The following is a 22,830-nucleotide window of genomic DNA, read 5'->3' as shown; positions in this document are numbered from 1 at the left end:
CCTCTCTCGTTCCTCCTTTCCCTTTCCCTTTCTCGTCTTTTTCTCTTCCCTTTTTTTCGAGGTCCTGATCAAAGTTGCTGCACCTCAACGTTGGTGATCAGGTGACAACAAGTTTTTAAAGACTTGGCTAAGTCAGCAACAATATAAACCGTCATATTTTTAAATTGTTCTTATATTGTATAAATAAAATCCAACAATGTATTTAATAACCATTATTCTGATTATTAAAAACTCATTCAATTTTTAAATTTTTTGATAAATTTATTTAGTGGTGTTTCAATTGGTATTTTTTTTTATAAAGTAAACAATAAAATCAATATTTCTTTTATTTATTATTATTTCTTTTGCTCAAAAAAAAAAAAATAGATTTTACAATCGTCGTGTACTTTAGAAAGAATTTTGAGATTAATTTGATTAGTATTTTATTTATTTATTTTTTTTTTTAGAGATTTTACGAGGCGAATTCATAATAAATCGAACAAACAAATTTTAGGCGTTTAAAATATCTATTATCATCATAGAAAATCAAAATTTTACATAGTTTACATTGTTTTCTTATTATGTGCCTACTCCAATCTCGCGTACCAATCACGTGTATTACGCGATATTCATGATATCATATACTATTAAAAATCATCTTTTTTTGATAAGTTTCAAATTATACATAAAGTTTCGAGTGATTTTTTTAAGAGGTTTGAACCTTCGAAACTTATTTAAATAAATTTTTTTTTATACATAAAATTTTGATTTTTCATCAAACTTTTGAAACATTATTATAATTTTTTTTAGCTTAATTTTTTCATACGTCAAAGGAACGACTCCTCAGTGGATTCATTGGGGTTAGTGTTGATAGTTATATATTTAGAACATCATTAAAAATTAAAAGTGAAATTAATTTTATATATAAAAAAAAAATTTTTTATTTAAAAAGTATCAATCATTAAGTATTATCTGTTATGAATTCCCTTACCTTAAGATAATCTGAAAAATTTCAGGCGAAATATTTGGTAATTTAATATGTGATAAAATGTCATCATTTTTCTTTTTATTATTTGTTGATAAAATTCTTCGTAAATAAGGAGAACGATAATGTAAAATAACCATATGAGCATGAAATAATTTTATATAAGGGTCGTTACCAACTTCAATAGTAATATCATAATATTCTTCATCATTTAAAATTTCGAGTAAATTTTGGGTTCATATTATTATCACGTCATTTTCATGGGTTTTTATTTCCATGTAGGACACTGTCTAAACCCGCAGCCCTTCCTCAACAAACAACAAATGATTTATTGATCGCTCACGGATTTTCTTTTCACTGATTTTTAACCGAAAAATAAATTTGGAATTATTAATCGGAATTTACAATACTACACGTACCTTAATTATTGGAGAAATCGTACCGCATAGAATAATATGCTCTTCACTTTTGTAAATCGTTCCTTTCAATATTTTAACGAAAAAATTCCTGTGTTATACACTGTATGTATCTTACCCTTGATTTTTTTTCTTATTCCATCAAACCATATAATAGTGATAATACGAACCCACTATGTTCCGCATGTTTGATTATTTCAATGATTCGATACTGAATTTATATATATATATATATTTCAAACATTCACATTAAACTGATCCGGAATGATTATTCGAACTATGATATAATAAAAAAAAATTGTATCTAAATAACAGGTTGTGGTTTCATTTGATGAATCTAGGAGAAAAAGAAACCAATTATAAAAATAAGATAACAAGGTAAAAAAAAAGCCACAACTTTCGACTTCTCGTCCAAATAATCCTCAAGCAACAATATTCGAACACACGACCATAGCAGTCCAGAAAAGAATACCAGCGTAACGTTCACCATAACCTTTAACAAATTTAATAAATTTCATATAGTAGAGAAGACTAAGAGACCACAGTTAAAAGAATTTGTAAGGATCCCTAATCTATTTATGATGATTATATAAAGTCAATCAGGTGTAAGTTTTTTTACAGTAAATGAAAATAAATTTATTTCTGAAATAAATTTTAGCTAATAGATTTAAGTATTTAATCTTAAAATATCAATAGATACGATATTGGAAAGGTAGTAGAAATAAAATTATTTCTTGGTCTGTTAATATATTAGTCATTGTATAATATGATGCAGAATATTTACAAGCAAATTGTTTAAAATATATACATATATATATTATATATATATTTTTACCGGAAAAATTTTGTGAAAAAAGGGGAGATGAGATTTTAATTATAGGATTTGATATTTTAAATAAAGACCTGTTTTTGTTCACCTTTTCATTTACCAAAAGTCGACTCAAAAATTTTGATAAGGGCCCTAAAATGGTTCAAAAAAAAAAGATTTTAATGTGATCTTAGACTAGAATCGAACTAGCCGAAGCACAGTTATGCTCTTCACTAGGATAAGATTTAAAAAAAAACTTAGATATCTGTTTTCTTAATCTTTTAAACACATAGGAGAAAGAAAAGAAACAGGTTAAAAGAAGAGAAACACCTTAATAATATGGAAGAAACTAACTAGAGCTGTGACTTCAAACACCAATCGGCAAACACAGGGCTGACCAGCCGGGAGACAGAGGGCATATGCTATGGGTTTATCACGTTTCCAATAAACCAAGGTCGTCTACAATCACATTATGTATATTATATTATACATATAGTCTAGTAAATTCAACCATTTTCATTACACTGGTAACCAGATGTAAAACCTAGACATCGTAAATGGGCGGTTTTACTAATAAAACTGCAAAACAAACTCTTTTTATACGAGAGAGATACCTCATCAAGGTTAACAGTTTATTAAAAAAAACTGCAGAACCATAGAAAAAAAAATGTTCAAAAATGAGATTTATATAAATAAAATAATTTGATATTTTGAAACTATGACTCAAATGTAGTGTTACATTTTGATCAATATTACATGTATTACATGATGGTTTAATCGGATCGTTGATGCAATTTTAAAATCCGCATGGTAATAAAAAATTTACATAATATAAATTTTTATACTTCCTTTCCCCTTCCTCTCTCCCTTATTCTTCATTCTTTCCTCTTTTCCCTTTCCTCTTTTCCTTTCCTTTCCTTTCCCTTTCACCTTCTTTTCCCTTCTCTCTCTCATTCGCTTTCCTTATTCCCCTTTCCCTTTCTTAATTCCCTCATTCTTTTCCCTTTCCCTTTCCCTTTCCCCTCTATCGCTTTTCCTTCCCTTTCCCCTCCTGATCAATGTTTCTGCACTTCAAAGTTGCCAGGTGACAACAAGTTTTTTGACTAAGTCAGCAATGAATAGTACCGATTTGTTCATTTTTATTAAATATAAAAAATTTTTCTTAAAAAAAATTATAGCTTTTATAATTGTAATAATTAGCTAATACTAAAATAATAAATGTAAAAACAATTTTAACATTTGGATTCAGTTAGTCGGCATCACTAAGTCTGACTATATAAATATATATATAATATTATATCATGTAATTATGAAATTTCGTCCTATATATAAGCAAAGATAAGCTGTGGTGTATTTTATACACGGGTCATTTTTTCATCATACATCACACAAGTAGTTGATCCTACACAACTGGTTTTCGTCTTACATACCTACTCTATACTCAATACAATTTTAATAGCATACACCACTCAACTGCTGGTTGACCATACATTACTAATATTCTTTCCTTTTTTTACTTTCAGATTCAGTTCCGTCTCTGCTTGCTGAGGATCAGATTCTGTTGCAGCGCTGCAGTCTAACTAATGATTTTTTATTGGCGTAGGGTTAATTATTAATATTAACTATTATTAATACTTTTTTTTTTCTTTTTCTTTTAGATTCAGTCAGTTCTGGGATTTTTTTTAGGATCAGTTCGTTCTGCGATAGCTTGCTACAGTATTACATTAAATAGCTTCAGTTTCTTTTAGCGTCAGGCGATTAGTAATATTAAAAATTATTACTAATTGTCATTTTCTTTTCATTTTTTTTAGATATTCTGCTGCGGTACTGCAGTCCAATGGTAATTGGCTGATTTTTTTTTTGACGCTGTAATATTACTATTACTATTACTTTTTGACTTTTTTTTTCTTTTCTTTTAGGTTTGGAATCTTTATTGGTTGATTGCTGCTGCGATATTATAGTAAGTGGCTTCAGTTTCTTTTGGCATCAGGCGATTATAATATTAAATTATTTTCTTTTCATTTGTTTTTTAGATTTCAGTTGGACTCTGCTGGTAATGATTTTTATTGGCGTCAGGTTGATTTCTTTTAGTAGGTTCGGTCAGCTCCAGGATTTTTTTTTTTAGGATCGGTTCGTTGCTATGATTATTGCTGTGGCATTACGTTAAATAGCTTCAGTTTCCTTTGGCGTCGGGATTAGTAATATTAAGTTATTAATAAATTTTTTATGTCTTTTTCAGTTCCGTCGCTCTGGCTGAGAATCGGCTTATTCATTGATTGGTAATTAAATTATACTTAAATTAGTATGATTTCCATATGTATAAATTATTACCTAAACCAAAAGATTTGAAGTTATATTTATTAAAATCCTACTTTGTTTAAGTATGCATAAAAATGCTAATATATTTATAGTTAGAAATTTTTATTATGCAATTTCAGCCAATTCGGCATAAATTATCATCCAATTTTCCCAAATCTTTATATAAACAACCATTATTCATAAGAAATTGATTTGCAATGGATATAACTTTGTTATAATGAACTGCAATGCAGTGAAATGCGGTGAATGTACAACAGTGCAGTGAAACATAGAATATACAGTATTAAAAAAAGGACCCTTTCTTTTTGAAATGCACCATTTAGAAATTTAAATTTTTTAAATTGTTGACAAATAAAACTATTTATTAATAATGTCAATTTCTACTAATATCAAAGATTCAAGTAATAACATTAATTGGTTAGAAAAATCAGCAGAGAAGGGTGATAAAAGGTCAATGCACAATCTTGCCTTACATTACTACAATGGCAAAGAAACAGTAAAGGACTTGGGAATGGCCTTTCACTGGTTTCAGAAAGGGGCAGAGAAGGGTCATGAAAGGTCAATGCACAATCTTGCCTTACATTACTACAAAGGTGAAGGGACAGCGAAGGACTTGGGAATGGCCTTTTACTGGTATCAGAAAGGGGCAGAAAAGGGTCATGAAAGGTCAATGCACAGTCTTGCTTTACGTTACTATAATGGTGAAGGGACAGCGAAGGACTTGGGAATGGCCTTTTACTGGTATCAGAAAGGGGCAGAAAAGGGTTATGAAGGGTCAATGCATAGTCTTGCCTTATGTTACTATAATGGTGAAGGGACAGTGAAGGACTTGGGAATGGCCTTTCACTGGTATCAGAAAGGAGCAGAAAAGGGTCATGAAAGGTCAATGCACAGTCTTGCCTTACGTTACTATAATGGTGAAGGGACAGCAAAGGACTTGGGAATGGCCTTTCACTGGTATCAGAAAGGGGCAGATAAGGGTCATGAAAGGTCAATGCATGATCTTGCCTTTTGTTACTACAAAGGTGAAGGGACAGCAAAGGACTTGGGAATGGCCTTTCACTGGTATCAGAAAGGGGCAGATAAGGGTCATGAAGAGTCAATGTACGGTCTTGCCTTTTGTTACAATAAAGGTGAAGGGATAGCAAAGGACGTGGAAATGGCCTTTCACTGGTTTCAGAAAGGGGCAGAGAAGGGTCATGAAGAGTCAATGCATGGTCTTGCCTTATGTTACTACAATAATGAAGGAACAGCAAAGGACTTGGGAATGGCTTTTCACTGGTATCAGAAAGGGGCAGAGAAGGGTCATGAAGGGTCAATGCATAACCTTGCCTTATGTTATGAAAATGGTGAAGGGACAGCGAAGGATTTGGGGATGGCCTTTCACTGGTTTCAGAAAGGGGCAGAGAAGGGTCATGAAAGGTTAATGTACAGTCTTGCCTTATATTACCACAATGGTAAAGAGACAGCAAAGGACTCAGAAATGGCCTTTTACTGGTATCAGAAAGGGGCAGAGAAGGGTCATGAAGGGTCAATGTACAACCTTGCCTTATGTTATGATAATGGTAATGGAATAGCAAAGGACTTAGGAATGGCCTTTCACTGGTATCAGAAAGGGGCAGAGAATGGTTATGAAGGGTCAATGCACAACCTTGCCTTATGTTACAAAAATGGTAAAGGGATAGCAAAGGACTTGGGAATGGCCTTTTACTGGTATCAGAAAGGGGCAGAGAAGGATCATGAAAGTTCAATGCATAGTCTTGCCTTATGTTACAAAAATGGTAAAGGGACAGCGAAGGACTTGGGGATGGCCTTTCACTGGTTTCAGAAAGGGGCAGAGAAGGGTTATGAAAGGTCAATGCACAGTCTTGCCTTATGTTACGAAAATGGTGAAGGAATAGCAAAGGACTTGGAAAAAGCCTTTTATTGGCACAAAATAACTCCTGATACTTTTAAAATTAACAACTTATTATGTAAGGAATGCAATCAACCATATATTGATCACAAATGGTGCCAACAATGTAATATTAATCAATTTCAGCAAGATTTTTCAAAATGGACTAGTAAAAATAAATTTATTGATAAATTTATTCAAGAAGCACAACTAAATGCTAAAAGTAATTATGAAGTTTTAGAATGGATACCTTATAATAAATTGAATAATATTAATTATTATGATAAAGGAGGATTTAGTGAAATTTATAGGGCTATCTGGTTAGATGGACCTATTGATAGTTGGAACTTTGATGAACAACAATGGAATAGATGGACTGAATATGAGGTTATTCTTAAAAATCTTAATACTTCATCAAGTTTAAGTGATAAATTTTTAGATGAGGTATAGTATTTTTATTTATTAGGTACTAATTGTATATTTTATTTTATCTTATAGATTAATGATTTTAAATATTTACTCTATATAGTGGAAACATCATTATAATTGTCAGAAAAAATCATTTTCAAAATTTATTCAATTCTTTGGAATTTCTCAAGATCTAAATAATTTAAATTATGTGATAATAATGAGTTATGCAAAAAATGGAAGTTTGAAAAAATGTTTATCTAATATAGTTAAATTTAAATGGCAAACTAAATTGCAATTATTGAAAAAAATTATTTTAGGACTTAAAGTAATACATGAATCAGAACTTACTCATTGTGATTTTCATGATGGTAATATCTTAATATCAGATGATTATAATGAAATATATATTATTGATTTAGGATTATGCAAACCTATACAAAATTCTGATGATAAAATTGATAAAGTTTATGGAATTATACCTTATATGGCACCTGAAATATTAAGAAACAACCCTTATACTCCAGCAAGTGATATCTATAGTTTCTCAATGATGATGTGGGAATTTACATCAGGTATTCCTCCATTTAATAATAAAGCACATGATGTTGAACTTATTTTAAGTATTTGTGAAGGAGATCGCCCTGGAATTATAAAAAATACTCCAAAATGTTATATAGATTTGATGAAAAAGTGCTGGGATTCAGATCCTTCCAAAAGACCAAATATAGTAATTATTGAAAATACTATATCTGAATGGCTTAGATGTATTAATGAATATTATAAATTAAATGGTGAAGATGAACCAAGATATGAAGTTCCTAATATTGATAGTCAATTAAAAAATGATATGCATGAATTTATAAAAGCAAATAGAGTTTTGACACAAGAACAAGCTAATATTTCTGTTTCACAAACTCATCCACAAGCATATTATACAAGCCGCTTGCTTACTGAAATTTTATATCAAAATAATTCTGAGTGTTTGGATTGTATAATTTAAATTTAAATATAAATTTCTATAATGACTTTATTTTTTGATTTCATAAACTTTAAACAAATTTTATTTGTGATGATAAAAAAAAAGTATCATTTGCTAGTGCCTTAAAATCCATTCAAATGTTTTTATTTTTATATGTTATATAAAATAAAAATCATTTAAAATATCTTTTTTAACATACTATAAAAAAAATTAATATGACATATTAAATTATAAGCTGCTGAAAATTATAACAATATAAAGATTAAATTCACACACCTAATCTTTACATACATCACCTTTGGTGTTTGATGTGCCAATCTGCTCTAGAAACACTATCTCATTAGTATACTTTTCACATTTTCAGAATTTCTCCTTTTCTTCAAACATAACCTTAGAAAAAAATTAGCTTCTACTGTTAAATGTTTAAACTCTAACGACTCTTCCATCCTGGCTACTTTTAACACTTTATCAATATGGCATAAAGTCAATTCCACCTTTCCGTTGTCACATTTGCTAACCTCTCACGACCTTATATATAGTTTCATCCTGAAGGACTTAATCAATGTCTTTTTACACGTTTTTACTGAAAATGCTCTACCAGAATTATTTACTCTGCTCTCTTCCGCTTTCAACTTCGCATTTATTGTTATTTATACCCTTTAAAAAAAAATATTCAAAAAATGTGTTAATTCATATGATATTTATGCGATTTGGTACTATTTTATTCGATAAACATCTGAATTTAAAAAAAAAGCAATTTTAGTTAAATTTTAAGCATATAAATATCCTCCAAAAATCATTTAAAAATATACAAAAAAAGTCATAAACAAAATCATCATATTAACAATCAATTAATATACAAAAAAAATACAATTTTTGTTACTTAATCGTCATCCCATTCTTCTATACATTCCTTATCAATAATATACGTTTTGCATCCCAAATTCATAAAACCTACACATCTTTTTATTCAATGAATGTTGTAGCACTATCACCTTCTCCACAATATCTTCATTCATTAGTTCATCATATCTTGGCACTTCATCCATCAGCCCATATTCTGATACTTCATCTATTGGTCCATCTTCTGATGCTTTATCCACTGGCTCATCTTCTGATAATTCACCCGTTGGTCCATCTTCTGATAATTCATCCATTGGTCCATCTTCTGATGTTTCGTCCATTGGTTCATCTTCTGATAATTTATCTATTGACCATCTTCTGATGATTCATCTATTGGTTCATATCCTGATGCTTCATCCATCGGCACTAGACTATTATTTGCAAATTCATGATAGCAGTAATTTCAGAATTATTAGTTTACTACACATTACTTTGCATATCACTTAATTATCATATGTGACTTAGGTGTGTGACGGATGTAGATTGCTACCTGACGCGCGTCATTTATCACATAAGATTAAGTTATTGTTGAATATGTGGGATTTTAATGATGAGACATTCAATATTAAAATCGTTATTAGTAACAATAATTCCTATTGGTCATTGCAGTAATTCTAATGACCGAACTATAATTCAATTATTGGATGGGGATATCAACCTTTGATAATATCTCTTTTCCTCATCAAATAATTATTTATTAGAATTAAACATTAAATTTTCTAGACTTAATGATTATTTTTTTTTATCGTAAAATAACATTTATCACATTAAAAATAAAAAGTACGTAATTCTAAAATATCAAACTCATTGAAAGACAATTTATAGTAATTCCAAAATATTTCAAGTTTTTTCAAGTAAATTTTACAATATATAATTTCATTTAAATCAAATAAAATTTTCATAATAATTCCGACTGATTAATTAATAATTTAGCAGCTGTCACCTGACACGAACAGACACCTGAGACACAACACATATTATAAACACAACAGTATATTTGTCTGCTTAAATTTCATCTCATAAAACGAAGCAGAAATGGATTGACCATATTTCTTAAAATATAAAACAAATAGTAATTTTCGTGAATTGCTTACTATAATTTTAAAGAATAACATGTTGATAATATTAATTACGATTTTATGAATCCTATACGGTTGAAAATTAATCACGATTTTATGAAACCCATACGGTTGATGCCATCCTCAAAATTTGATATCAAACAAAAAATATTAGAATTTACTAGTGTACTATATTACATTTTTTAATTATTTTATTGTTTATTAAGAATGTGACTCATATATAAGAACGTAACCAACTCAGATAGTATTAAGTGAAATATGTTTGTTTCCAGAAATAATTGCAAATAATATATAACGTCGAGTTTCATTATTCACAAAAATATGAGTAAAATAAATTGCTAGTTTATAATATAATTTCTTATAAATGATAGTATACTAAATCTTAATCATTACAAACAAATAAAAAACGCCTTCAGGCAGGTTAACGAATTCACGCTCTAAATTGCAAATAACATCCAATTAATTTGATAATTTACTGGTAATTTGGGTCACATTTTTTTATATATCTCGAAGTGAAACAGTATCAGTAATCGACCTGACAGATTATATTCTATTTTCTAGTATATATTATATTCGTTACACCTAAAACTTGTGACTGCTTGGGACATATCCTCAAAGGACGACCTTAAAACTGTGTATCATTTGTTCAGAAGTTGATATTGGAGCGGGAATCAAAGAATAGAATAAAAGATCAAGAGATACAAGAACTTCTTCATTCGTGGTTTGAATAAATAAGCAGTGATATGGCAGTTTATTTGGAAAACGCGTGTTTATATTTGAGTGCAAATAAATTCAATCCAGAAAAGCAATATGATCGATATGATCGTTTATTAATATAATTACATCAATGAATAACTTGATTTAACTAAACAATCAGGTGAAATTGTTAGTTACATCTGATGATGAATTACTTCTCAAAGTGTTAGACATGTTCAAGATTATTTAATTGGAAAACAAACAGTTGGGTTCACAAAATTTTTGTTCTTGTTCTTAATGCTGTGTTTAGACTTGATAATTCTAAGAGACTACGAGATTATTGTCCTAAATCTATCTGCGAAGTTCCACTATAACTTTTTTCCTTAAATAAAAACTTTCCTCTCAATTAATAAGGAAATACTTCTGGCTTGCTTAAAACGAATTGAAGAGGTTATTATTTGGATTATTTAATTAAATAGGGTATTGAATAAACTCCTGGTCTTGGAATAAGAATAGTGATAGAGCGAAATGGATTAATAAAGATTATGAAGCATTGAAGAAGACTTTATCAAAAAAATCTATGCGGGAAATTTTCACAAATAGAACGAAAAGAATAAATTGATTTCTTGTAAAATTATTATCCCTAATCAAATTTATGAAAAAATTGAAGAATTCCATTATAAAGACGTCCTACCTAAAACTACAACTTTACCTCCTAGTACTTGGTTTTTCAACAAGAATAGGAAAAATTGATTCAAATATTATCAAATCAAAACTTGCAAAAATGATGGTAGTCGGGATGGAACAAGTACTGGATTATTTAGGAAACAATACAACGGTCGGGCAACAAGTTTATTCTTAATCAAGGTTAGTAAAATCACAAAGAAAATTTTTGGTGAATACAATTCTATCAAATTTAGTTCATTAGGAGATGATTATACTGAAAATGTTATTGGTTATCAATTTTACAGTTCGTCAGATAATTTTATTTTTTCATTTGAGGATACTCAAAATATGAAAATAAGTCAGATAGTAAATGAATTAATACTAAAAAAAATTGTAGCCATTTTTTCACATTACTCTTTCCCTCTCCACTCTTGTCATCTCTTACTCTTTCCGTTCTTACTCTCTCCGTTCTTACTCTCTCCCTTCCCTATAATCATTATAATCATATATGACTAATATTATTAGTAATAAAAAAAAACTAAATAAAAATATGAAAATTCTTATTAATTACAAGTAATGGTTAATGATATTATATACGTATTAACTATATAACCAATTATGACTCAAACATAGTGTTACGCTCTAATGTTATACTAAAAAAATGTATTTATAGTTAATAGAAATCTTTTATCTAATATGGAAATATTAATCGAAATTCTCACACCGTAGTCAAAAATTCATCGCGTGTGTTGAAGTTAGTTTTTCTTTCATTTATGCTTTAAAACCAAATAAGTAAATTTCGGAAAAAATCTTTTTAAATTTACTGATCTAAGTGGGTGACACAGTCTCATATACCGATATTAAACAATTTATAAAGAAAAATTAATTTTCAAACACAAAACCAAACGCTAACTAAAAAGAAATCTAACAAACGTCAACGTCATTGCCAAAGCAATTGTTATTATCACTTCTGAAATAACAACAAAACACGATGATGATTACTTGGATTACAATTAACTAGACAGGTCCAGGTAAAAAGTTGATGATCTATCTATATCTATTTAAATTCATAATATTTTGTCATTGCATAAATAACATACTATTGTTCGGATTTTTGATAATAACAAATCCAAACATGTGATCAAAATCAGAATTGATCACTGATCGGCTGATCGCAAAAATAACCAATTACTGATCAAGCTACACACCAATAATCAACCCAAATCCCGATTTAATAAGAGAAAAAAGTAGGCTAAAATAAACTATGATTTTGAGGGCTAGCTACTTAACTGTTATTAATAGTATAAGATTGATTAAAAGGAAGGGGAGTAATTGTATAATATTGTTGAGAATGATTAGGTACATACAGTATGTATTAAAGTTTATACTTTCATAAGTACGATAATCTTGAATGGATCTGTTATGTACTGTACATTATAATTATCCTCATAAATAATTTTTGCATAATTCATGAATTAAGTCTTTTCAAGTGAAATTTGAGATTATCCTGATGTCTCAGAAAATTCTTCTCGATGATCGCACTTGACGAATTGAATTTTATAAATAAAATTTATTGTCCGGTTATAATACAAGAGTTAAGCAATTTCTGTGTTCAAGAAGTCATTAAAGATATTTCAACCTGACAACTATAATCATACTATCGAAAGCCTATAATCTCGACACAAAGATTCAGACTAACACAAATTCCGGTTGAATCAAAATCTCGATAGTTAACAACTTGACAGTCAAAATCCATAAATTTTGTTTAAAAAAATAAAAATTTTACAATTAAGCATATAAAATTTTAAAAACGCTGTGACACAGTAACGGGTCTTAATTTATCAATTCAGTACAGTTCCAAATTAAGCAACAATTTTGAACTTAATTCCGGCCAAAGTCCCCATAATTCCGGCAAAAATAGCCATCATAATGTGGGCCAGAGTTGGGTATATTAAAATATTTGAATAATTTGATTAGTATTAACGCAAATTATTTGTAAATTTTATTAATAAACTTGTGAGTCCTGGAGGTGTATCGTCATTCGTCTGCTGTAGCTAGAAATTTATTCACACACACTACGTTCCACGTAAATTAAAAAATAAACGCTTAACGAAATTGTTTCAAATGAATCATAAACTGACCATATATAGTACAATGCACTAATTACATTGCCATTTCGTATTTGTCGCCTAAATCAATTTAACGGTGCCACGTTATTTCAAATGAATTGAATTTAATTTTACTCTAATAACATTGAAAAATTAAATTTTATCCAACAAATATTTTAATAAATAATAACAATGTTCAATTAATAAATTATTTTTAATAAGCATTAAATAATTTTTAATATACTGTATTTTAATTATAATAAAGTTTTAACAAGAAAAAGGTGGCAAATAATGAAAAATTTTTTTAAATGAATGAAATTTTTATATCAATGAAATTTATTATTTAGTAAAAAAAAAGGAGAAAGGAAGAGATAGCAGACAATTAGCAATACGCATTTTTTCAGACTAGCATTATCAAAAATTATCTAAAAAAGGAAAGATTTTCATGATTTTTTTAGTTCAAAATACGCAAACTCAAACTTGACCTTTTTACATATACTGATCAAAGTACAAAGTTTTGAATATTATAACTTCAACAATAAATGTTATCCTATATATGTACTATATATTTATACTGTAAATACTAATAAAGAAATACATATATATATACAATAATTATATATAATAAAATGTCATACAACTTGTTATATTATTTATGATATTTTTATATTACATATGACATGTCATGAGTAACTATGAGTAATTTTTTTTTTTCGTATGAGTAATTATGAGTAATTAACTAATTATATTTAAATTATACTGCACATCAGTAAAATATTAATATTATATTAATGGTAGATAATATATAATATACGTAATAAAATAATATTAAGCTATGTAATAAAAAAAATTATACTAATAAATGTACAGTAAGGTACGATAAATAAATATATGTAAAATTAAAAAAATAAATAAAATTATAATTAATATGTAATATATGTTAAGATATAGTTAAATTTTTATCACAATTCGTTTCAAAAAATCTTTTGTAAGTTTCAATTGAATATTTCCATCCTTCACCAATTTTTATATAATTTAAAGATTTTGGAGAAAATTCGATTAAAATATTTAACAATTCATCCCCAATATTATCATCATTATCATAAAATGTATTCAGACTATTGAGGTAAATTTCATTTAAATTTTTACAATTTGTCAATAAAGATTTTATATAAATAAAATCTTTAGGTTCAATATATGTAAATAATCGTTTAATTTTTGGACAATTATTAGAAATTGATTTGATTAACATTCCTGAATTTTCAACAGTTTTAACATCATCAATTATTACTTGTAAAATATTTCCTTTAGTTTTTTCAATTAATGTTGCCAACTCTTTAAAACATGATAATCCATGAATATTAAGAGATTCAAGTCCTGGAAATTCTGAAATGTTAAGATATTGTTGAAATTCTTTGATCTCATCCTTGCTTTTTTCACAATTATAAATTGTTATAGATTTTAAATTGTTGAATGATGTTAAAAACGAAGGTGGAATAAGGCAAATCGATCCTAACTCAAGATATTCTAGTGTATTATTCTTTCTTAGTAATGCTTTTCCAAGTTCTGTATGATTTTTCTTGACATTTGTATTATAATAAAGAATTATACTTTTTAAATTTCTTTGAGAGTCAATTAGAGATATCAACCCAGCAGGATGATTTTGTGAATAATTGACAATATACAATACATTCAAATTTTTACAAAATCTTGCCATCTCATAAAGATCGTTAGAATTTACAAAATTAATATTAATAAATAAAGAACGTATCTGAGAGAAACATGTTAATGCTCCCGGAAATGACAATAAAGGTTGTAAAGTGCACCAATGTAATTCTTTAATATTTTTACATTGACTAATAAATAATTTATAAACCTCTTGCTCCAAAAGATTTCTTTTATCATGCTTACATTCTACAGATTTTATAATATCATTTACAATTTCATTACTTGGAAACTCACAAAAATTGATATAATTAAATAATAAAGGTTTTAAAAGAATCATTGAGGATAATTTAATGCCATTATCGAATAGGAGTTGTTTCGAAGAAGATGAGAGACAAGAAAGTATTACGCTAAAAAGCTTTTTTTTCGTTTCAAAATTATTACATTTCTTATCATATTCATAAAATGAATACTTCCATAGGATAGGAACTACTAAATGACACCATTTTTTATTTACTAAGAGACAAGAATGTAGGGATTTGTGTAAAGATTTTTGTTGTGGTAAAATTTTATTGATAAGTAAAGATTTTTTATTTGTTCGTCGTTCATCTGTTAGTAAAAGTTTGTTGAAAATTGAGAGAAGACAGTCTATGTTAAGCACTATCATTTTTTTACGTACTATCATTTTTTTACTATCATTTTTTTTAAAAAAAAGATTTTACCGTTATTTAAATAACCAAAATATGTTTGTCTAATTTATGATCATTAAACATTATTTCGAACAAATTTATTTGTTATTAAAACTTTGAAAGTTATTCTAAAACCTTTTTTTCAAAAAAAAAAAATTCGTCATACCTGTACGTTACAGTATTACTAGCTCGTTCACATGACGACTGCGGATTATCTCTTTTTTTGTTATAAATGGTGATATCACTATGTTTCTGATATTAACCTAGTGTGAAACAGTAATTACAACAAGGAATTGATTGGGAAACATTTGAAAAAAATTTTTTCTATGAGGAAGAAAATATTGAATTGATAGATATGAATTTCTTTAATAATTAATTACTCTTATGCGAGGAGAAACATTCAAATTTACGTTATTTATAGTTAACCTTTAGCCCTAAAACTACTGGCGTCAACTTTAATTTCTTAACTACTAATATCTTACTCTTTCAATCAACCCTTTTATCGAAAGTAAATGAAATTTCTCGTAAGGTTGCAGGTGAAACATTGTTCATAATTCTTAGTAGTTCGTTTTATTATTTCTTATCATAAACATTTTTTTCAAATATAAGGTTAACCTTGTAGACAATGTTTAATCACCTAATTAATTGTTAATCTGAGACTTGAATGAATAGTCAAAATTAATTATTATACTAGAATTTAAAATTTGAGACATATTGTCATTAAGCAAAGAATTGGTTGCGTTGCAATGGCTTCTAGGTCGTACTGCCACGAAGCACACTAGGTGTCTGACGTTCAAAAGCTTCTAGATAATTTGGTGGGACGATAATCAGAAGTGATGGGTTCGTTGAGAATAATGTTAATTAGCTAAATCTTCTATTCTAGGTATTCTAGGGCAACCATTAATCGAATAGTAATAACGGGCTTTACTTTTGAAACTTCGGGATTGTGGATCCATCGTTTCAGGTAAAATCAGGCTTTGTAGATATTGTAAGAATTGATATTGTAGCGTAATATGTGCGTGTATGACTGTATGTGGGAGTAATGTGCTACAATTCTTTATGATTAATATTGTGAATATATAATTGAGATAGAAAATTCAATATGATTTGAACGTTCTAATAAAGAAGTTCTATACTATATTTTTTACCATGATGATACTCTATCTTTGCACCTTTCCATAAAAATCAACATTTGCATTCTATTTACTTACTACTCTTATCGCTCATTTTATGTTATTAATACTTACAAAGGAAATTCTTATTTGAGACTACCGAGAATCTATAATCTCTAAACTGTGGCGTCCATGACCGCAATGATATCAATATTGATATCCTGAACCCGATATTAATTACTATTGTAGTATTCACTTTAAAGCTTGTGGATCAAAGGAGAAAGTAGTGAATCTTCAAGATCAACTAAAAGATAAACTTTCAATGTGAATACAAATAAAAAAAAAAATTATACAGCCAATTTTAAGAAAGACGTTGACGGAAGTTCAAATTGCATCGCTTCAGCTCTTAAATCAAATAAAATAATGATTATTTATTGTTAAATAAAGAATTAAATGTCAGTATATTAAAAATAATTTTAGTAAGTCTATTCAGTCATAACTATAATCGATCTAAGAAATATGTTTTTGAATGAGTATGTCAGATATGGATAACAAATCCAAGTAATACGTAAAAAAATTTTTCCCCATAAAATTTCTTTCTAAGAAAAAAATACACAAAAAAGATTCATGCTAGGAGAAATATTTCTTTCGCTATGCACCTGTGAAAATAAAGAGAAACCAAGTACTCAATATGGCAAGTCCAATAAGAAAGTAGAATATTTTAGAATATATAATAGGTTAAAGCTATGAATAATAAATCAATTATTCTTAAGATCAAAGTCAAACGTAAATAAAAACATTATATATTGTTTATAATTTATACTTGAAATACTAGGAATCAATAGGAAACAAGGAAAGCCAGCGAAAAAAATGTTACAAGGACGAATTTGTAGCTCCAAATTGATAGACTTTAGAAAATTCTGCTGAAGTTTATGGATTGGAAAAATACAGTAGTATATAGGCATAATTATAGGAAGTCACATTAAAGGAAGCCTAAAAAAAATTAAAATAAATCGATGGCTTACAGTAATAATAAAGGTAATAATTATTTATATAGTATAAATATTTAATACCATTAGAATTCTAAAATTTTTAAACAAATTTGCAATATAATAAAACTAGTTTCCAGTAGTATTGAAAACAAGAGATTACTAAAAGAGTTTCTCTAACCATCATAAATTTTTTGTCCAGGAAAGCGTAAATAATTGTCACGTGAAATTGTGAAATTATCGTCGCGTCACGCCTGATTATAAAAAAACGGTTTTTTTATAACGTCATATCTGAAATATTTCTCACGTCATAGTATCACAATATTAATTAATATCGTCATATTTCACGAGTTTTGATTCTATTCCTTAACTTCGAAATAATTTAACACGGAGCTATTGTTTCAAAATAATAAATTTTCTTTTTTACACTTCTCAAACTTCTCGATAATATTTTATAGTTACAATGTAAATGAGTGTGCCAATTTTCTCTTTCGTAATGATAAATGACAAAAATTAATGAAATAAAGAATCTTAAAGTGTTCGACGTTCATAAGAATTTATTTTTTAGCGATGATTGTATTATTCATTAGTAGTACGCGTGTCTTTTCTATTTTAACGAGTAATAATTCCGAACTTTAAAACTCTACAACTTCAAAATACGGTAGAAATCCTTCTACTGCGGCTATGGTTCTATAGCAAATATTCTTAACGTTAAAATGGTTTACATAACGTTATTGCATAAGTCTTTATTAAATAATAAACATTACCATAATTTCATAAATCTTATTTTCTAAAAACTACATAAAATTATACATGCTTTACATACATTATCATATATTCTATATATACATAAGTTATCATAATATTAAAATAAAAATTTTTCATAATTAAAGTCCTTACTTAATTAATGTTAATCTTAACGTTAATCCTCTACATATTTAAATATAATCATATAACTCATATAATTCTTAAAAAAATAAAATAAAATAAATAATACAAACATAGGTATCTAGCTATATAGTATATGCATCATATAGTTAATTATACAAAAAAAAAACTTATTAACTTATATTGACTTAATTATAGAATATGCATAAATAAAAATTCTTTAAATAAATCATAAAATGCGAACAATTAATATAATAAATTACTGAGGCATTGGATTAAATACAATTTAAGATTCTGCTTTTGATCAAGTGTGAATGATGATTGGTCTTGTCCAAAACTCTGGGCAATCTCAATACCATAAACAGTCTTATTTAAACCAAAAGGAGTGACTATCTCACAAATAATTTGATAAATTTGACCATTACTTTTTTGTTGATAGTAAAAAGTATATTCATTTTGATTAGAATTAATGTTACCATCAGAAGAATCATTTAATAATTGAGTAATTGTAAGTGTATCAAATGGAATTCCTATGCATGTAATATGATAATTGCAAGGGTCATTAGGCGGTTTACAAAAAAACATAAACGTTTCGGATTGAACTGGCATTTGTTGATTGATAAAATTGTTTTGTTGAAATGGCTGTTGATGTTGGATTACATTCTGATTTGAAGTCAAATAATTATTATTCATATGCGAAGTATTTGAGGCTTGTCCAAAACTCGATTGAGGTATGAAATTATTATAAATAGGTTGAGGAAAATTTCCGGAATTTGGAAATTGAAAATTTTGATTCATTTTTAAGAAGCGCCAAAATAAAATTGTTATTTTTTTTTTTCGTTTGTAAATAGAGGAAATAGAGGAAATTTGTCTGGTAAACGAGTAATTTATTTTTAAATTCTATAATTCACGTTTAATTAATACGCGACCAATAAGAATCTATATCAAAGAAAGAGGGGAGCAACAAAGTAACGAAAATATACGGGAATTATTGTTTTTTTTTTTGAAAAAAAGGGAAATCCACTAAATATTTGCTTTTTTTTAAAAAAAAAAGTTAGAAAAAAAAGCGTTCAGAATCTAAGTGCTTTTATATTAATTTGGGTTCTATAAAATTAATTTAACCTTTTTTTTCATTTCATAAAATTTTCTTTTTGGCTTTTTTCATTATACTATTTAAGATCCTTTAAAGTTATATGTGCATCAAACAGGTGATGATAATAAAGTTTAGAAATTAAAAATAAAAGATAAAACTAACTAATAATGTATAATTTTTTATATAAATATACTTTATTTATACTTTATTTATACTTTATATTTTTTAATATACGAGTATAAATAAATACAATTAATTAATTTTGCTGCGTGCATTTTTATTCCACGCGCAAACTAAGTTTATTAAACTCACGTTATAAACGTGGGTTATAGTTTTGTTATTTTATTTTTACCTTAAAAGGTGATTATCGGAAGATTTTATACACAATGCAAATATTTTAAGCGTAATATTTAATTTTCCTAATAATTCATAATACAATGATCATGTGGTGAATTTCTTTGTGGTAAAAATGCATTATGAAGATCATGATATCAATACCTATTATTTAGCACATGTGAGCCGCTTTTTTGTTTTTTTTACCAGAATATAGGTCATTATAATGGATATGACGATCATATAATAAAGGTTTCAGGTCTTTGTTTTAAAAAAAAAAAAAATTTATGAAACTTGAAATATGTGGGTGTCAATGATTTCAAACAATAACTACAAGAACGATTCATTATCTAATAAACGTGTTATAGATTATATTATCCATCATTTTTCTAATATTTTAAAAATAGAATAATCATTATCCTGAAAATAACTTATATTCGAAACATTAGATGAGGCTAAGTTCGACTTTTATAACTTAATTGACGAATTTTTAAAATTGAATTTCTTTGTTCATTGATTATTTTTGGTATTTTATTTACTTCGAACTCACTTTATATGAATGAATATATTAGGAACACGCCAGAAACTATCATTCTACGTAATGTTTGATTTAAAATCACGCGAGTATGATAACATGAAGTTTAAATAATACTTTGCATCGATTGTGCTCTCATCACGTGATTAACTTACGTGTCTAATGTGACGTCATCGTTGCTTACACCGCGGCTGGTATTACTTACATTTAAAATAGATAATTAATGTTTAGACAATAATTCACATCTTCAATGCGGTATTATCATAAATGAAAGTGCCATCTATGTGGCAATATCGAACACGAAACTGTTTTACCAAGACTACATATTAGATTGAATCGTTTGTCTGATTTCGACCGTCGCTCGTATCATGAGTCGAAGTAGTACTAATAGTACTAATATAAATTAGCTTTAAGGATGACCGCCAATTTGATGGTAAAAACGTCTTTATTAATTGTGCATTTATGCAATTGTAGAATTTTAATAATTCAAATAATTTGACAGATTATAATTTATGAGATCAGACATTTCTCTTTTAAGTTGCTATAAATATATAGCTGAAAGTTATAGGGTAGTATTCAAGTTAAATAATATATCAATTTTTATATTCAATTTAATAAAATTTGTTATTGTGAATCGTAGTAGCAATCAGATATATATCGGTAATTGCACCCTGATTGATCAAGATTGCGATGGTTAAAAGTTCATAAAAAATTCGGAGGTTAAGAAAAATAAACATCTAGAATTGATATAGATTATAATAAATTAAGTAATTTTCAATTTTAAATCATTATATTATTTATTTTTTACAAGCATGAATTTCTTTTTTTTTTAAAAAAAATATTTGCTAACAAAATAAAAATATCACAAAAATTTATATATATATATGTATTAAATAATATTACTTCCAATATTAGAATCAAATAAATAAATTTTCACAATTGAGTCTTTTTTTAAATATTTTGTTTTTTGTCACATTTTATTTACATTTATTCTCTGATTTAATCGACATAGAAATCATAAAAAATTAAATCGTTTGCAGCAAAACGACTTTATTGCTACGCTACAAATTTAGATTTAATCGATGTAATAAAAGGAATGTATTTGAATGATATATCCTTTGAGGGGAACCATCAATCGATCCTCCTTTCTAATGTTTCTGCTTTATCAATCACGGTAACAACATATTTTTCTTCCGAATTTGTCTAATCAAATATAAAGATTATGTTATATGAATAGAATTAAAAAAAAATAAATGTAAATATAAATCACATGATTTTACTTACTGTTATATTTTTCCATCGTTTTATAACCGTGTCAAGTGATCCAAATCCTACGATAGCGAAAAAAAAACTCATTAAGCGACTATCGTAAAAAAAAAAATTAATTACGAAAAGCAGAGATTACTCACGTTGTAATATTGATTCTACTTGACCTGCATCATAGAAAGTATATAAATAATACGTTATTTGATAAGGAATTAAAATTATAATAAATAATATATTTATATCACTCACCTTCTTTCATTTTCTCGACCATTTCTTCTAATTTTTTCATTTGTTTTTCTATATCTATATTAGAAAGATAATGAGATTAAAAGAATTCAGGAATAATATGCAAAATAATGATTATCTACCTTTACTCAGCCCATTTTCTACATTTCCTTGTAATTCCAAGAGTTCTGCATCATGAAAAAAAAAGATGGCGAAATTTAAATAATTGAAAATCAAAAAAAGCAAAAATTTTTTATTTTTTTATTTACCTGACAATAAATTCAATTCAGGTTCTATTTTTTCCAGAGTATATTTAAATATAGCCATTTGCATTGGCTTAGCTAAAAAAATGAATAATAAAAAGTTAATCAATCTAGAAATTTGTAAAATTTGTAGTAATACGAAAAAGAGATTTAATACTTACATCCTTGTAATTTCAAGAGTTCTATATGTATATCACACGAAAAAAAAAAAGGTTAGAAAATTTTGTGATTAGATTAGTAATAAATTTCAATATATCATACGAAAAAAAAAGGTCATCTTACCTGACAATGATTCCAAGCTAGGTTTTATTTCATACTCAATAATTTTATTGAGCTTAATTTCTAGTTTTAATTCATCATTTGGTAACGCGAAAAGAATGATTCTTACTAAACCTTTCATTTCCATATTCATTTCAGATACCAAATATATAGTATGTATTCCTGCTATCAATAAAATGCTATATACAACTTTGATCAAAATACTATTTGATGGAATTAAAATCAAATATATGAAACTTGATATATAAAA

General features: G+C 27.3%; 4 protein-coding genes across 4 annotated transcripts; all 4 read right to left on the bottom strand.

The window, feature by feature from the left end:
• Window positions 1-8,674: 8,674 nt before the first annotated feature.
• Window positions 8,675-8,975, bottom strand: OCT59_014101 (uncharacterized protein; the record flags this gene model as incomplete). Its single annotated transcript, XM_066141951.1, has 2 exons — window positions 8,675-8,704; window positions 8,787-8,975. 2 exons carry the CDS (start codon window positions 8,973-8,975, stop codon window positions 8,675-8,677), a joined length of 219 nt encoding a protein of 72 aa, XP_066002028.1.
• A 5,208-nt stretch (window positions 8,976-14,183) lies between these two features.
• On the bottom strand, window positions 14,184-15,575 carry OCT59_014100 (uncharacterized protein; the record flags this gene model as incomplete). Its single annotated transcript, XM_025328100.1, has 1 exon — window positions 14,184-15,575. One exon carries the CDS (start codon window positions 15,573-15,575, stop codon window positions 14,184-14,186), a length of 1,392 nt encoding a protein of 463 aa, XP_025168204.1.
• Window positions 15,576-18,416: 2,841 nt separating this feature from the next.
• OCT59_014099 (uncharacterized protein) lies at window positions 18,417-19,642 on the bottom strand. The gene has a single exon (XM_025328101.2). The coding sequence runs from the start codon at window positions 19,382-19,384 to the stop codon at window positions 18,833-18,835; it is 552 nt and encodes a 183-aa protein (XP_025168205.1). The 5' UTR covers window positions 19,385-19,642; the 3' UTR covers window positions 18,417-18,832.
• Window positions 19,643-21,498: 1,856 nt separating this feature from the next.
• On the bottom strand, window positions 21,499-22,713 carry OCT59_014098 (uncharacterized protein; the record flags this gene model as incomplete). Its single annotated transcript, XM_025321682.2, has 8 exons — window positions 21,499-21,750; window positions 21,832-21,878; window positions 21,957-21,980; window positions 22,063-22,116; window positions 22,182-22,226; window positions 22,308-22,379; window positions 22,463-22,483; window positions 22,584-22,713. 8 exons carry the CDS (start codon window positions 22,711-22,713, stop codon window positions 21,679-21,681), a joined length of 465 nt encoding a protein of 154 aa, XP_025168206.2. The 3' UTR covers window positions 21,499-21,678.
• Between the last annotated feature and the right edge of the window lie 117 nt (window positions 22,714-22,830).

The sequence above is a fragment of the Rhizophagus irregularis genome, chromosome 21 (assembly GCF_026210795.1).
Source record: "Rhizophagus irregularis chromosome 21, complete sequence".
In the NCBI taxonomy this organism is placed as follows: domain Eukaryota; kingdom Fungi; phylum Glomeromycota; class Glomeromycetes; order Glomerales; family Glomeraceae; genus Rhizophagus; species Rhizophagus irregularis.
The sequence above is the reverse complement of the archived record's forward strand: the minus strand, read 5'-3'. Positions and strand labels throughout refer to the sequence as shown.

Bases quoted from the DNA above. Each gene is read 5' to 3' on its own strand.
- OCT59_014099 (XM_025328101.2), bottom strand. From the start codon at position 19,384: ATGAATCAAAATTTTCAATTTCCAAATTCCGGAAATTTTCCTCAACCT.